Source organism: Phoca vitulina, unplaced genomic scaffold (assembly GCF_004348235.1).
Source record: "Phoca vitulina isolate PV1807 unplaced genomic scaffold, GSC_HSeal_1.0 scaffold19, whole genome shotgun sequence".
In the NCBI taxonomy this organism is placed as follows: Eukaryota; Metazoa; Chordata; class Mammalia; order Carnivora; family Phocidae; genus Phoca; species Phoca vitulina.
Genome location: NW_022589722.1, coordinates 31,044,649 through 31,061,530, shown reverse-complemented (window position 1 = coordinate 31,061,530; position 16,882 = coordinate 31,044,649). Strand labels below are relative to the sequence as shown.

The window sequence follows — 16,882 nt, the reverse complement described above, 5'->3', positions numbered from 1 at the left end:
GCTGGGGCACTGTCCTCACCACGGCCCTGCAAGATGGGATCCGTCGGCCCCACGTTGCTGAGTCAGCAGCTCGGATAGGGCCAGCGCCCAGGCCAGGGGCGCACGGCGGGCCAGCAGCAGGACGGGGCTGAGACCTGCGGGGCCTCACCGTGCGCACCCGATCCCCCCGCAGGGAGCCGCGAGGCCGCGTTCACATATGCCATCACCGCGGCCGGCGTGGCCCACGCCGTCACGGCCGCCTGCAGCCAGGGGAACCTGAGCAACTGCGGGTGTGACCGCGAGAAGCAGGGCTACTACAACCAGGCCGAGGGCTGGAAGTGGGGCGGCTGCTCGGCCGACGTGCGCTACGGCATCGACTTCTCCCGGCGCTTCGTGGACGCCCGTGAGATCAAGAAGAACGCGCGGCGCCTCATGAACCTGCACAACAACGAGGCCGGCAGAAAGGTAGGGCAGGCGCCGGGCCGGCGGCCCCGGGTGGGAGTGGGGGAGCGGTCGGGGCAGGGGGAGCGGCTGCGGCCCCACCTGGGCTCTGCCCCGCCCTGAGCCTCTGGGGGGGCGGTGCTTGGGGGCCGGGACCCCGGAGCTGTGTGGTTGGGGGCACTGGGCACGATGTCTCCCGCCTGACCCTCCCGGCAGCTCTAAGATGCGGGCCTGACTCTTCCCCTTTCAGAGGTCTGAAGACTGAGGCTGGGAGTGGGGCTCCGGTCCTCAGCGGCTGGGTGGCAGGGCGGAGACCAGGGCCGAGGGTGGGGGTGGCCCCTGGGCCACAGTACTGTGTCCCTGCCCTGGTACCAGACGGGTCGTACCAGCACACCGGGAAAGCTTCCTGGAGGAGGCTGCCTTTGGCTCAGATGGCCCTGACAGACTGGAGGAACAGATGTTCCCAGGAGGCTGGAGCAGCCTGAGAAAGGGTGGAAACTCCAAGCGGGGGCTCTCGAGGAGCTGCCAGCTTCACACCTGGGGCGGAGCAGCGTGGTGGGGCAATAATGGAGGACGTCCGGGCAGGACCACACTGGGGCAGAAGTCAGGGCGAGCCTGGCCCCATCTCAGGGAGATGAGGGCCCCAGATACTGGGCTGGGAGGAGCGGCCGCCATGGCGGCAAGATGGCCTGAGATAGGGCGCCAGCCGAGCGGAACGCCTCTCCAGGTCTGGCTCCCCAGCCCCGGGGGCTGCGCCCAGGGCACCAGGGCCTGTGGGTGTCTGCAGGCATGAGACGGACGTGCCTGCCCTCTGCCCCAGGGACCACTGCAGAGGCCACCCGTTGCTCGCTCATTCACTCAACAAACACTCCCTGCCCCTTCTCTGTGCCAGGCGTTAGCTAGGGGAGACAAGGAGAAGGGAGACACCGCCCTGGCCGTGGGAGCTTCCGCGGCACCAGCGGGTCCACATGAGGGGTGCAGAGGACATAGCCAGGAGCTGCGAGAGTGTGGAGACCCCGGGGGAGGGAGCAGAAGTTTCTGGGGGTGGTGATGTCCAAGCAGAGCCTTGAAGGACACGTCGGCGCTGAGAAGAGCCCAGGCAGAAGGAGTAGGCACTCGGAGCAGGGGCGGGCTGCTCAAGAAGTAAGCAAATGCTGGGACAGGCCTTGAAGGCCAAGCCAAGGGATCGACTTTATCTTGTAGTCGTAAGCAGCCAGTGGTTATTAAATTGTTGGCAAATGGATGGACGGACGGATGAATAAAAGAAGGAGTGACGCAGTCTTTGCCTCTAAGGAGCTCGCAGACAGCCTGTAGGGACAGTCTGATCTCCATCTGGACCAGGGGAGGCAGAGGAAGGCAAGGTTCACGTCCCTGGAAGTATGAGGAGGGCTCCCTGGAGGAGGAGGTGTGCTGAGCCCTCGACGGGATCACTGCCCCTTGAGCCTCTGCCGTAGCTTAGGTCCCGAGGAAGGGCTTTCCAGCACCCCTGGGAGGAAAGTCTCACTATCTCCATTTCACGCATGAGGACAAGGAGGCCCACAGTGGGCAGCAGAGGCCCTGGTGGCTCCCGAGGCCTGAGCTCTGGTTGGCGCTTGCGGAGAAGTATCTGAGGAAGCAGCAGAGTGTAGGGAAGGGCACTCCAGCCAGAGGGACCAGCACAACGGAGGCAGGGCTGGGGGACTGGGGTGGGTGGGGTGGGGGTGCGACTCGGGTCACACGTGCGGTGCAGTGAGGCTGCTGGCCCAGCTCAGGGGCAGGTGAGGAGGCTGGCGTGTGGGACGGGCTCCTTGGTGAAGCGGCCATGACAGCCACACTGGATTCTGGCCTCTGGGCCACAAGCGTCATGGCAGGTCCCCGAGGCAGTGATGCTAGTGGCTTGAGGGCCAGGGGCTTGGGTGTAGGAGGGTCAGCACATCGGGTTTTGAACCGTGAAGCTGGAAACAGAGATGGGGAGTAAGGGAGAGGCAGGTTGTGGGGGAGAGGGCCCAGCAGGGCAGGGAGGCTGCAGGAAAGGGCTCTACAGGGGTCAGCAGCCAGGATGCTGGGGCTAGCACTGTCCCTGCCTGTCTGCAAGTCCTCTTCTGAGCCTCAGTCTGCTCATCCGTACAGTGGACGTAATGTACCTTGTCCCCTTCCCCTGCTGTCCTTCCCACAGCCCCTGATCCTGAGCTGTGGAGCCCACCTGTAACCTGAGTCCTTGGCAAAAGCCACTGGGAGTGGCAGCCGTGACCCTGGGGGGCAAGGGTCCTTCTGCTCCCAGCAGCTCTGATCATGGTGGTAGCGGTGGGGTGGGGGGCTATGGCTTTGAGGTTTCCATAAGAACTCAGTCCGGATCTAAGAACTGAGTCTGGATCTTCTTTCTGGTCCCCATCATAGTTTGTCTAGGCTACCTCTGGCCCTTCAGGGCCTGAGTTCAGCAAGTTGGGTGGGAAGCAAGCTCACTGGTGCCACATGAAGTCCCACAGCCTGGAGGGCTCAAAGCAACAGAAATTTATTCTCATAGTTCTGGAGCCAGAAGTCCTAAATCCAGGTGTCAGCAGGGCCGCGCCCTCTGATGGCTCTGGGGGGAGGACCCTACCTGCCTCTTGGCGACTCCAGAGGCTCCTTGGCTTGTGGCCTCATCAGCCTCATCATCCTGTCTGCCCGCATCTGCGCATGGTCTCCAGCTCTGGGTCCGATTTTTCTTCTGTCCCTTACAAGGACATGTGTCCTTGGGGTTAGGATGCACCCTGATCCAGGATGACCTCATCTCGAGCCTTAATTACACCAGCAAAGAACTATTTCCAAATAAGGTCGCATCCTGAGGTTCCGAGTGGGGAGACATTATTCAGCCCACCATGCCCCCGGTGGGCCAGGGTCAGACAGGCTGAGCAGGAGACCCGCTCACTGCTGGCTTCTGCGAGATTGAGGCCAAGGCTGCCCTGCCTAGCCCTCCCGTGGGCAGCGTGGCCTTTCCTGAGCAGCTACCCTGCTGTGTGGTCCCGAGTAGAGGGGCGGCAGGTGCAGAAGGAGGTGATGCCTGAGCAGCGGATCTCTGCACCTACCGACCCCGAAAGGCAGGAGCTTGCCCAGCTGGGAAGACCTGGGGGCTGTTGTCAGGAGGGCTCCGGGCTCCTCTCGTGGGTGACAGAGGTCTGAAGTCGTCGCTGACGAGGGCCCCGAGCACTGGGAGCTCGGGCAGGACCCCCATCAGGTGGCCACAGCTCTTACCTGATCTCGTCTAGGCTCCAAGCTGGTCCTGCCCCAGGGGGCACATCATTCCCGTTGTCTGGATGAAAACCCAGGGTCCAGGGAGGGGTGACTTACGCGAAGTCCCCGGCTGAGAAGCTGCTGGCCACGCTGGGCCCCCAGGAAGTTGGGGCCACCTAGCCCCCTCTCTCCCTCATGGCCTGGGCTCTTCACTTGGTGCCCACGCCCATCACACTGCGGCCTGGACGAGAGGGTGAAGCCGACGTGGGCCTCACCCCCCCAGGGCCTCACACACCCACGGAGGGTCAGGACACCACTGAGGGCCCAGAAACAAATGTGTGAGGCATGCCACGGCCCAGGGTGTTTGCCACTTCCCTCCCACCTGCCCGAGGCATGGTGGGTCACGTGCCTTCCGTGGGTGCCAGGACTGTGACCACCCCCCACCCCCAGCCTGGCCACAACTGAGCACTGTTCCCAGAGCCTGGGCCACACCCTTATTCCAGAAAGAATACCAGGTTGGCCTTTTTCTGGAGGCCCCCATTCCACCCCCACGCGACCCGGGTCGAGGGAAACCGAGGCCCCACTCCCCTGGGCGAGGCCGGGTCACTCTACACCCTCCCAGGGTGGTCTCCTGGGGCAGCAGGGCTGGCGCCACCATCGTTGTCACTCTTATCTCGAGGGCGCTGGAGACGGAAACGGCACATTCTTGAATCCTGTGATCACTTCCCAGGACAGGCTCGGTCCCAGGGGACCCAGCCAAGCGAGGATGCGGCTCCCTGCTCTGCAGACAGCTGCCCAATCGGCTTCATCTGCCGATTGTCACCGGCCTGGCCGCGCAGGGTCTGAATGTGCCTGGGTGGGCAGACAGCGGGGCAGGCGGTGGGGGCGGGGCTGCACGGGCTTGATGAGGACAGGGAGGTGGGGGCAGGTGGCAGGGCAAGGTTGGGGGCAGCCTGGGCCACCTGGCCTGGGCACCCCGGCAGGTCTCAGGCCATCACAGCCTATCTGAGGAGGAATCATCTGGGCCAGCAGCCTGGGGTGGGGTGCACTGCCCCCCACGCTGGGGACTCTGAGTGGGGCACCCATCTGGTCAGTTCTTGGCCTGAGGGGCGGACATGGTAGGCAGTGCGGCCAGGGCAAGAGAAGCTTCCTGGCCTTGAAGGGCAGGTTGTGGGGGAAGGGTCTTTCTGGGGAGGGGAGAGTTGAAGCAAAGAGGAACATGGGGTGAGGGTGAGGGAGGGGAGAGGATGGACAGGAGTGCGGGGAGAGGGGCAGGAAGCAGACAGGATATTCTTTCCCCTGGAGGGGGTCCCACCCTTCGCCTAGACCCCCAGAGCAGATTTCCGGTCCATGCCCTCAACCCAGACACCCTGTGGCCCTGTAATTCCAGTTTGGAATATTCCTTCCTCCTGACACTGGGGCCCTCCCCTGCTCAGTCCTCCCCTGGTGGACCATCAGCCTCCCCCCCTCCCCCCATCCCAGCCTCCCGGGTCTCCCCCCCCAGGACATCATCCACAGAATGCTGGACCAGGGAATCCGCCCCCCACCCCAGATCCAGGACATCAGCCTCAGGGCTCACCCAGCACCCACATGATGCTCATGTGGGCTTGTCTGCTCTGCACCCTCCAGGAACATCCTCCTCTCTGCCTAATGAGCAGCTCCTCCTTCTCCATCCACACTCCATGCAGGCACCCCTCCTCCAAGAACCCCCCCTTACCATGGCAGGGGGCGGCTCCCAGAGCCCCCACCTGACGGTTTGCGTAGGCTTCCTCTTCTGTTCCCCATGCTGGACTGTGAGCCCCCGAGGTCCCTGCCCAGGACTAGAGGCCCATGAGGGCAGGGCAGGGAAAGTGATCGGGATAGCGGCTGGCCCTGTGGGATGTTCCTCATTCATTCATTCATTCATTCATTCACTGTGGGGCTCCTAGTCTGGGCCAGGGCTGGGGTTCTGGCCCAGGAGGCAGGGGGTGGCCAAGTTCCCTCAGGGCTGGGCTGCCCAGGTGAGGCCAGCGGAGCCGGGACAGCTGACAAATGGCCCTTCTTCAGCCGTGGGGCGGCAGCTAATGATTCCCCATCTTTAATCAGGCCGGCTGGCAGGGCCCTTTCGATCCAGGTAAATGAGTACCTGGGGTCAGGGCTGGCTCTGGGAATCGGCCTTCCGGGACCACGGAGGGAGGCCCAAGGAAAACACACGGCTGCGCCCATCGTGGGCCCTCGGGGAGCTGGGAAGAAAGAACAACACTGTCAGGGGCTGGCTTCCCAGCAGGTGGCACGCCTGGGCCTCGCTGACCCGTGCCCTCACCTCCTGCTCATCCACCCCCTCTCGTCCTTCAGCAGACATGCACAGAGCTCCATGCAAATACCACACTTTCACTGAACAGCCATTTATTAGGCACCAACTACATGCCGGGCCCTACCCTGGGCATGAGGGCAGGGAGTACAGAGATGGAGAGATGGGGATCTGCAATTAATAAGCACCCACTGTAGCTGGGCTGGGATCACCATCAGGCACCTCCTCCCCACCTGGCTGGGCGCAAGCCCCACGCTCCTGACCCTCAGTTTCCCCATCAGCGCATTGACCTGAAGGATTGTGAGAATTTAGTGAACCACATTTGATAAACATATACTGTGCTCTGCCAAGTCCTGGACATTCTCACTGGACCCTCACAAGGTCCCCTGCAGTAGGGACCTACGGGCAGCAGCCCCATTCCATGGATGAGGAGAGGGAGGCTCAGGAGGGGGGAGGCACTCAGGCGTGGTCCTGCAGCGGGAAGTCGGGGTGCCGGCTCCGGGCCAGGCTGGAGGCAAGGGCAGGTGGGGGCGGGGTGCCCAGGCGGTTGTGGGGGGCGGGGTGTCCACGCACACCGAGCTCCTGCCCTGTCGCCCGCAGGTCCTGGAGGAGCGCATGAAGCTGGAGTGCAAGTGCCACGGCGTGTCGGGCTCGTGCACCACCAAGACGTGCTGGACCACGCTGCCCAAGTTCCGCGAGGTGGGCCACATGCTCAAGGAGAAGTACAACGCGGCCGTGCAGGTGGAGGTGGTGCGCGCCAGCCGCCTGCGGCAGCCCACCTTCCTGCGCATCAAGCAGCTGCGCAGCTACCAGAAGCCCATGGAGACGGACCTGGTGTACATCGAGAAGTCGCCCAACTACTGCGAGGAGGACGCGGCCACGGGCAGCGTGGGCACGCAGGGCCGCCTGTGCAACCGCACGTCGCCGGGCGCGGACGGCTGCGACACCATGTGCTGCGGCCGTGGCTACAACACGCACCAGTACACCAAGGTGTGGCAGTGCAACTGCAAGTTCCACTGGTGCTGCTTCGTCAAGTGCAACACCTGCAGCGAGCGCACCGAGGTCTTCACCTGCAAGTGAGCGCCGCCCCGCCCGCAGCCACGCCCCCGCGCACGCGCACGCGCACACCGCTCGGGCCCCGCGCCGCCCCCGGGCGCTCCTGCCCGCCCCGCCGGCGCCTCCTGCGGCCGAGCCGAGCCCCAGACCCGGCCGGGAGGGCGAGGCCGGCGGCCCCGGGGTCCCTCTGGGGCCCAGGGAGCTCCTGTGCTTTTCTCTGGGGAAGCGAACCCTCCTGGGAAGCAGAGCGCCGAGACTCCGAGCGTCCCCCTCCCCCACCTGGCGGCACGACGGACGGACGGATGGACGGACGGACGTGGAAATGCCATGCCGGCCGGCCGACGCCACGCGGGACCCCATCAGCCGCCGGGGCCTCTGGGTGGTCTGGGCAGATGTTGACAAAGTTTATTTATGTGTTTAGTATCAGAAAAGAATTCTTAGCACTAAGGCATAGCCAGCCCTAACTCTGTACTCCGTGTTAGCGCATCCCCTGGGGCTCTCTGCTTCCTCTCCCCGCCTCTCTGGCCCGGGGGAGCATCCCCGTGCACAGCACCCTCTGGCCCTGCCCCGAGAGGGCCTCTGAGGAGAGCCATGGACAGGGACCCTTCTTCTTGAAAATCATATCACAAATCAAAATGTCACCCAGGTCAGGCTCCAGGAGTGCTGTGTCCCCTCCCTAATGCTGTCACCTGCCCAGCGCCCCCGCCAGCCTGGCAGCCTCAGTTTACAGAGCCCCCTCCCTGCCCTTCCTCACCCTCCCCTCCGCCCCTCGCTGGGAGCCAGACGGAACCCTCGGACAGCCCTGCGCTGGCAGTGGGATGGCGGGGTGGGGGCGGTTCAGGGGTGTCTTCCTTCTTTGACAGATGCAGACGCTGAGGCCCAGAAGGGCTCGAGAATGAGCCAAGACCCTAAAGTTATGACCCTGGGCTGTGTGCTCTGGGGACACCCATGGTGGCATGAGACTGCCCCCATGATTTGAGAGATCTGGCTGTGCCCCTCCTCCCCTGCTGTCAGCTGCACGGGGACCTGCACCCCCAAAGGTACCTGCTGGGGTTTCTCTAGTGGCCTCGTGTCCAGTCCTGCTCCTTGGGCCATGACTCCAAAGCTGGGAAAGCTCGGATCCAGGGTGTCACTTGGCCAGGGCCCCGCCTGCTGTCCCGGCAGGTGTCTGCCCTCCAGACCTTCCCAGGGTCCCCATGTGCACACCCTCCCCTGAAGTTCAGCTCACCCTGAAACTTGAGAAGGGGCCCCTGCTCAGTTCTCAACCGTGCATGCTGTGGGGAGAGGCAGAACCCTGGGACTTGGGGCTGAGGTGTCCTCTGTGAGCACTCCACTGTCCCTCGGGGAGTCTGAGGCATCGAGGGGGTGACTTGCCGGCAAGGAGGCAAGCTGGCTTCTGGCGTGCTGCCCTCCACTGCCCGTGTGCCCACCCCCTGCCCCAGATTTAGGGTATTTTCTTGCAGAAACCTGTGGAAATGTGTCCTCAGGCAGCTGACAAGCCAAGTGGGCTAGACATTAGCCTGGGGTGAGTGACCCTGTCCGGGCCCTGGCCCTGGCACTGACCCCGTGTGCCCCCGACGATGCCAGGACACTCCATCAGCTGCTGTTTCAGGTACTTCCAGGCCACGGTGAATGACCCGCCCCCGGCCCCCCCACCTCCCCGGGTCCCAGGACACTCCTCTGAGTCCACAGGCCCGGCACCCTCTGCCAAGGAACCTGGTTAACTTATATTGTTTATAGCGTTGAAATGTCTATCATGTCTTTTAAATTATTGTGACCTACACTGGGTACTGGAGGGAGGGGACAGCCTCGTGCATCCTCCGAGCCAGGCTCCTCCTTCTGCTTGAAATGGACTCTTGGGACCCCTGATGCCATTGACATGCACACTGTCCAGGCGCCTCTGCTGAGACCCTCCTCCATAGTCTGTCAGTGGCAGCCCTTCCCTTGGGGGAGAGGGGGTCAATGTGGCCCGGGTGGGGCGGTGGCGGTCAGGGCCCCATGTGTCCCTGTGGCGCTCCCACTTGAGGGGAGCTGGTGGGTTTCGGATGGGCTGTGTCCCGCCTTCCCTGGAGGGGAGCACCCGGCTCCAATAAAGCTGGAATCAGAAGTGAGTGTGTGTGGAACCCACGCGACGCCCTTGCAGCTCTTTTCCCCCAGGGGTGGGGACGTACATGCTGTCCACAGAGGACCCTGGGTCTCAAGCCCCTCGGCCCTCAGGTGCCCCAGCTTTCTGACTTCCTTACCCCTCTCTGCAGGCTGGGCAGGCACTGTGCCCATGTACCTCCATCCTCACACCTTGCCCTGTCCTCCCACCTTGCCCAGGTCCCAAGGGAGGCCTTGAGCCATACAAGCCTCCAGGCACATTTGGGGGCCACCCCACCCAGCAAGGGCCACTGGTGGTGGCTGGACACAGACCCGGAGGCCTCTCTGGACAGCCTGGGCTCAGGGTATGGGGACAAGAGGCCACGGGTCTGGTGCCAGAACCAACTCATGGGGCTGGGTGGGGACTGTTCTTAGGAGAATGGGGGGCTTGGAGGTGGGGGACCCACAGCCAGGAGGCCCTGGTTCCATCTGTCTCCCTCTGTGTCTCCCTTCTGCTTCGGACCCCGACTGGTCTCGGGATCCCTACGGGTCCGTCAGTTGTGTCTGGTGGGTTTTAGCTCAGGTGCCCCTCTTGGGGTGCTCCTAGCCCTCTCCGGCTGTGGGAAGACAGCCCGAGGCCCCTGGGAGCTAGGCAGCCCCTGGCTGGCCACCAGGCCCTGCTGTTTCTCCCTAGAGGTCTGGGTGCCGCCAGGCCTCCGCACTTGTGGTAACCGTGTGAGCACAGGAGGATGAATGGCATTCCTGCCGAGGGCTGGAAGGCATGCGGTGGGGCCGGTTTGGCCACTGCCCGCTGTCCCGGCAGCCTGGCATCGGGCGGAACCGCTGATCCAACAAGGCCCCGTCCACACTGTGCCCGCCGGGGCACCCACGGAGCCTGGCCCCAGACCCAGATCCCAGTGGAGGGGCCACCCAGTGGGCTTCTGGAGGAGGACGTGTCCCTGGAGGGTGTGGAGATGGGGAGACAGATGCAAAAATCCCCGGACTTGAAGCCAAAGCCCATTTCCTTCCGACACCCAGGTGTGGACAGCCTCTAGGGTGGCCCTACCCGATATATGGCCTCAGTTTCCCCATCTGAGAGGAGGAGGTGGCCCAGGCCAGCACTTGGTGGTTAGTGGGGCCCATGGGGCCAGGGCCTGGGCTGGGCAGTTTGGCAGGAGGCCCCGGTTCCCTGCGAGACGGTAAGCAAATCCGCGGTGGTGGCTGCAGCAGAACGCCGGGGTCCGGCTACTCCCACAGGGCCAGGAATGAGGAAAGAGCTTCGAGAATGCCACGGCCCCGGTGCCCAGACTGTACTTACTTCTTGGCCATGGTTCAACCCCAGCCCCGGCCTCCCAGGGCCGCCCAGCACATCCTCCGAGGGGCCCTGCCTGAGGCATCGAGCTCACACGGCCCAGCCTGCCTGGGGGCCCACCTGACCCCCAGCCCCGGGCTCCGCCTCTGAGGCTAAGATATCAGGAGCATCCCCAGGCAGCCTCCAGCTCCCCCAGTGGCTCATTCCCATCCGAGTGGCGTCCCTGTCCCCTTGGCTCTGGTCGCCTTGCTCTTAGCTGGCCCCGGTCGCCTTGCTCTTAGCTGGCCCCGGGCGCGCCAGGCGCCTTCCTGCCTCTCCGCATTTGCCAGGGGTGCTCCTTCTCCAGACTTGCCTTCCCGCTGTGCTCCAAGAGGCAGTCACCAAGCAGGTGTCGGATGTGGGCAGACCACCAGGCATTCATTCATTTCTTGCTCATTTGCTTGTTCTGTGGCGCTGGAGGCTGGGCCCCGGGTTGGGCCCCAGGAACAGTGGGGGCTTACGCCTGACCTTGACCTCCAGGGGCTCTGGCTCTTCACTTGGCTCCCCTGCCCTGAGCAGCCACCTATTCTCAGGTGCAGCTGCTGGCTGAGACAGCCTGAAAGACAGGAAAAGGCTTTGGGCGGATGCTTGCACAGCTCTGGGCCTCAGTTTTCCTCTCTAGAATGGGTATAGGGGAGAAAGCAGTGCCTGGCCAGGCCCGGCTCCCTCTTTCTCTGTGTGGAGGGTGCCCCTGCCCACACTTTGCTCACGAGCTGAGCTTTAGCACCAGGACCACTTCCTACCTGCCCCCGCCCAGGGCTGCCCAGGCTGTCCACCCAGATGCTATCTGTGGTGGGAGCTCACAGGGTCCCGTGGCCCTGGTAGGTAGAGGTTTGCTCCTTGGTGTGGCCTTCAGAGTCCATCTCCTACAGCCCATCTCCACCCTGCCTCCATACAGAGCCCCCTGCCCTGCCGGCAAGCCAGCCCTCCCCAGAACTTCCCGTGGAGCTCCCCACCACCTCCTGCCCCTGCCCAGCCTCCACCCCTGCTGTGCCCTCCCACCGGGATGGCCTTTCTACCACATCCCTTGCCCACACCCCTCCTTCCCATAATGCCTACCTTCCCAGCAAGCTTGCTGGGGCCCTGCTCTCTCCTTCACCCTCCACCCCAGTTTTTACCCTGACAGAGAGGGTTGTTGCTGCCATGACTGTCCCTGCACCCAGCAGGCCTAGGGGCCTTAGAAGTGAGAGGCTCTATGGAACCCTGAACACTCCCACTATGCCAGACACGGGGTCTGGTTCACAGGGACCCACCACCTTCACAATACCCCTTCCCCACACAGGTCAGGGCTAGCTCCATTTTACAGATGGGAAAACCAGGCACAGAGAGCAAAAGCGTTCTGCCCCGAGGTCACACACAGCTGGCAGAGGCAGAATCAGGATTGGAACTCCTGTCCTCCAGGGTCTTCCTTCTACCCAACTCATATGCCTCCTCCCACAAGGGGAAACTGAGGCCCTGGGATCTTGCCCAAGGCTGTACAGAGACGAGCGGGAAGGGAATGGCTGAGGCAAGTCCTGGGGAGGAGGTGATGGCCGTGCTCTGTCTTGGCCAAGGACAGAACAGGAAAGACCGGGTTGAAGGCAGCAGGCAGGATCTGGGTTAGACGTCTGGGTGAACTTCACACCTCCCCGAGCTGGGAGGCAGGTGGGCTGGGGAAGAGAGGTGAGCAGAGGCTGGGGCTCCTCACACTCAGGCAAACAGGGAACGTGCGAGTTCCCCTGAGTGGGGCGGCCAGGGCTGCTCCTGGGAGGCACCAGGCCAGCCAGGAACGGGGCCACCAGGAGCCAAGAGGTTCAGCTGGATGTCAGTCTGGAGCTCGCCTGCTGCTGTCCTGGCCCCCTCCCTCCTCTGGGTATGAGCTTGAGCCCACCTTCCTTCTCTGGGATGCTGCCTGCCTGCCCATCAAGTCCTTGGCCTTGCAGGGCCCGGGGACTCAGCAGTCTGGCCTGGGCGTCCCAGGCCCTGTGAGTCTCGGAAGGCCCAAGAGGGCTGTGGGCTTGGCAGCCACTGCAGGGCCCAGCAGAGGCCTGGGCAGTGGTCGGGGGGTTGGCAAAGACACTGGGGCTTGGGGCTCCCTTACAGCCCGCCCGGGACAAGGCCAGAACTGCCTGGCCGGCTCCCCTGCCTGGCCCTTCCCCTGTGTGTTTGGACACGGCAGGAATTCTGCAGCCATCTGGGACGGGGAAGAAAAGAAAGCCCTCATGGCCTTGCAGGGAAGGAACCCAGAGGCAGGCCGTGCAGGTCCAGGATCAGGGGTCCTCTTACTCCACCTGCAGGCAGATGCCCGTGGCCGACAGGGCAGGCCTGGGACACCCTCCAGATGCTGGACACAGGTGGCCTTCTTGGGGCCGCTGGTCTCCCGTGGGTGGCCAGCCCACCCACCTTGAGGCCTGAGGGTGGCCTTCAGGACTCCAGTCCTTCCAGGACCGACCCAGTAGGGGGTCTAGGCTGGCACCTCTGGGAAGGACACCTGGAGAGGCAGGTGTCTGCAGCTCCAGAAGCCCCCTGTCTGAGCTGCTGGGGCTGGGCCACAATTGGGGCCATTCTGCTGGCTTGGCCTGTGTACCCCACCCCCCTGCCCCAATGTGGGCTGGTGAGGAGGGCGGCTTTGCCTAAGGTCTGTCCCCTGGTTTCTGGCTCAAACCCTCACTTCTGGTTCCTGAGCCCCTGGCTTTTCCACCAAGCAGGACAGGATATGGCATCCAACCATTCACACATTCTTTTGTCCATTTGTCCGTCATTGCTGAACTCCTCAGTGCCCAGAGCTTGGCTACGGACTGGGGGTTCCAGAGCTGAATGTGAAATGAGCTCTTCTCTTAATTAGTCCCGGGCCAGGATGGGGGACAGAAGGGTGAACAAACAGGCCCCTTCAGCCCCCCGTACTCACAGCTACAGTGGAGGGAAGTAGGGTCTGGGAGTGCAGAAGAGTGTGGAACCCAGCCTTGGGTGGATGCTGGGGTAGAGAGTAAAGACTTCTTAGAGGAGCTGGCATCCAGGCCGAGGCCCAGAAAAAAAGGGAAGAAAGAAAGGAGGTGGGAGGGACACTGAAGGAAAAGGGATGCTTCGGGCATGAGACGAGGAGAGAGGCTCTAACGTGGCCTGGGGTAACTTTGTGGATGGTGGAGCACGGGGCTTGGGGGGCTGGGCAGTGGGGAGAGCAGAGCTTGAAGAGCTGCCCCACACCTGATAAGGTTCCACAAGGCTCTGGAAGGCCATAAGGGAACCTTGCACTTGAACCTCATGGTTTTTAGCATCTGGCAGGAACACTCCGGGCACCTTTCCCCGTGTGGCCAACAGAGTCCTGTGCCTTCTGGGCAAAGGGCCAGTATACCAGCTGCCTTCTCTGACGCTCTGTCTGGAGCCCCTGTTTTCCAGTAGAAAAGTATCTCAAATAAGGATCCTCGGGCTGTGAAGGGTGTGGGGAGTGAGGGCTGGGCACCGGGGGCCCTCCTGAGGCCGCTCCTGTCCATCCTGGTCCTTCTGCTGGGCTCTATAGAGGGCCAGGGCTATTGGTTACCAAGGGTTTTCCAGGCCTTGGGCTGCTTTATGAGGTCCCACCAGCTCAATGGAAACATTCGAGGAAAGGCCTCCCTGGGCCTCAGTTGCTCTCTTTGGACTGGCTGGTCCCAGGGTCCTCATCAGAGCCAGGGTGGGCCCAGCCTGGGTGAGCACTGAGCAGGCCACCCCCAGGTCTGGCCTCTTTGGGCTGACAAGGCCACACCAGGATTTTAAGCTTCTCCTTGTCATCCAATCTGGGAGGGCGCACCCTGCCTGCTGAGAGAGTGGGGATGGCCTTGTCGATGTGTCCTGACATGGGCGGGGTGATTAACACCTGCTTCCCCTTCTGGGTTCCCAGGGAAGAGAGATCGATTAAATCTCAGTGACAAGCCCTCTGGGAGAGGCAGGGAAGTTGGTGGCAACATAGGTGAGCTGGTTCTGGGAGCGAGAGGAGTGCCCGTTGCAGGGTGGGGTGCTCCCTTACTCAAAGGGCCCCTCTCTCATGGAGGGGCCTGCAGGCCAGCAGGGTCAACCAGTGCCTCATTGAGGAGACTTTGGGGCAGCCCTGGGAGGCCCAGCAGAGGGCAGGCCTCAGGCCATATTAGGAGAACTTTCTCGCAGCCAGATCTATAAAGAGGGAGTTCCCGACAGTCACTAGAGGAATCCAAGCATGGTTTGATCTCCATGTAACAGAGAGGGAGGTATGCAGCTCTCTGGTGCTCTGATCCCACGATTCTCAGACGTGGAGAGTATGTGCTGTGCAGCTTGGGTCCAGGACTCTCGGTTCTATGGTTGGGAGTCATCAAGTTCTGGGTCGGGGAGGAGGGCGGACTGTGCCAGGCTCAGAGAAGGCTGCCCTCTCCTCTTGTCCTGACATTGGAGTTCCCTTTGGCAGTGAGACGCTCTTTGCCTCACCCTTGTTCATGCATTCCACAAATACTGTGCACCCCCACGTGTCAGGTGCTGGGGAAGCCACCAAGGGGGGCCGACGGTCTGGAGGGTGCATGAGGCAATAAGCATCTATCAAGAATGGGGAAAACATCACGAACCATCAAGTATTCAGCATGGCAGAAGGAAAAAGGGCAGGTTATGTCAGATGAGCGGGGTCAGAGTGGGCCAGGTGGATGAGCCAGCGCATGAGGGAGACCAGGAAGACGTGGAGGGACTTCCAGGCAGAGGGACAGCCAGGTCAGAGGTGTGGAGGAAAGAGAATGAGGGGCAGGCTGGGGGAGCTGCAGGGGGTGGCGTGGCTGGAACAGAGTGAGGGAAGGGAGAGCAGGGAAGTGGCTGGACAGACAGCAGCTCTGGGTCATGGGCGCCTGTGAGGTCTTCAGCTTTTTCTCCCAGCCACAGGCACCGCAAGGCTTTTGGCAGGTAGGGCTATGGGTCTACCTTCATCTCTCATAGGATTCTCTGCTGGGAAAAGTCTCAGGGGCTTCTCCCTGCAGCCAGGAAGCAAGGAGACAGGGTGAGGGGGCGACTGACGTAGTCCAGGCGGGAAGCGCCGTGGGAGAAGCAAAGGATTCTGGGTGGGTTTGGCAGGCAGATCAGCAGCATTTCCCGAGGGGGAGCTCAGGCCTTGGACAGGAATCCCCAGAAAGGGGAAGGCCAGAGGAGGCCAATGCCAGGCTCAGCCCAGGCTGGGCACCCCGGCTGTCCCTTGAGGGCAGTGGGGAGGGACTTACCCCAGGGCACGTGCGGGATGAGGAGGAACCAGGATGCAGGCCCACCTGCTGCTCAGAGGGAGGTTGGAGGAACACCTGCCCTTTTCCCCCCCATGTAGCCTATGGATCAAAGGAGTGGCCAGGGCAGCTGGGCCTGGGAGCACGGTGGGGCTCTGGGTCCCATACTTCCTGCCTGTGGGACCTCAGCCCCACTCTGCCTCAGTTTCCCCTCTGTAAGGTAGGACAAGAGTGCCTGCCTAGGGACTGTGAGGAGGGTCCCATGGGATGGCCAGTGATGAGTCAGCAGAAGTCAGCAGCCGCCCCCTCCCCCACGGCCCCCCCTCACCATCCAGGCCAACTGAAGAACAGAGGGGCAGATATGCCCCTCAAGCTGACAGCCAAACATTAATTCTGGGAAGCCCCTCTACCTCCCACCTGCTCAGGGGCCCCTTCACTGGGCAGGCTCATCAGTGGAGGGGTGCTGTAGGGCCTGCCAGACCCCTCCCTGTCCTTCCCTGACATGAAAGCCGGACTGTCTCTCGGGGGAAGTCGGCCTGTGGACAGACCCCGTGTGGGCCCCAGTCAGGGCAGGTACCTGAGAAGACATCGGGGCGGCTAAGAAATATGCAGTGCTCTGGGAAGACACCAGCGCCCTGCCCTCGTGTAGTTACTACACTTTACAGCTTACGGAGGTCCCTAGGACTATATTCTGGCTCAGGGCCTGGAAGCCCCAGGTCCCAGCCTCTCCCTGGTCTTCGAGGGGCCCCCTCAGCTGGTGCCCTCCCCTCTCCATCTCCTCCTGGGGGCCTCTTGCCTTTGGCTGGCCCCCGACTGAGGCTAGGCCTCAGGGACCCCAGGGTCCCCTTCTGTCCCCGTCACGGGGCTTTCGTGGCCAGGAAGCTGTCTTTCTGGCTGCCGTGGCCAGGGATCTCTTTGACCCTCGGCTGTCCCTCCGGGATTCCCTGGGGCTTCTTGCCCTGGACTCCTCCCTGCAGCCTGGCAGGCCCCCCTCCCCAAAGACCCCCAGGTTCATGTTCTAGCTGTGCCCCTGGAATGCTGCCTTGTGCAGCTGGGGCACCTGGGCCGTCTGGGGGGCCCCCACCCTGCTCAGACCCCTTGCACTGGCCAATCACATTTCCCCACTTACCCTCCATCCCTCACAGGCCTGCAGGCTTTTCACCCACCCCTCCCTTCCACCCTCCTTGGGGCCCTCCGGCCTCCCTCCTGGTGGCCCTGATGTCACTTCTTCCGGGATGCCCCGCTCTGCACCAGGTGCCCTGCACTACCCCCATCAGGCTGTGTTATGGTTGTCCGTTTACTCTGAAAGGCGGG

At 62.9% G+C, this 16,882-nt stretch overlaps 1 protein-coding gene across 2 annotated transcripts in view; it reads left to right on the top strand.

Annotated features, from left to right (window-relative positions):
• Positions 1 to 6,993, top strand: part of WNT7B (Wnt family member 7B) — a 48,039-nt gene extending 41,046 nt beyond the window's left edge. For both annotated transcript variants that reach the window (XM_032416552.1, XM_032416551.1), the window contains exons 3-4: positions 173 to 444; positions 6,500 to 6,993. In XM_032416552.1, coding sequence (XP_032272443.1) covers positions 173 to 444; positions 6,500 to 6,979 — 752 coding nt within the window. In that variant the 3' untranslated portion in view covers positions 6,980 to 6,993. The remainder of the gene's footprint in view (positions 1 to 172; positions 445 to 6,499) is intronic.
• Positions 6,994 to 16,882: the final 9,889 nt, after the last annotated feature.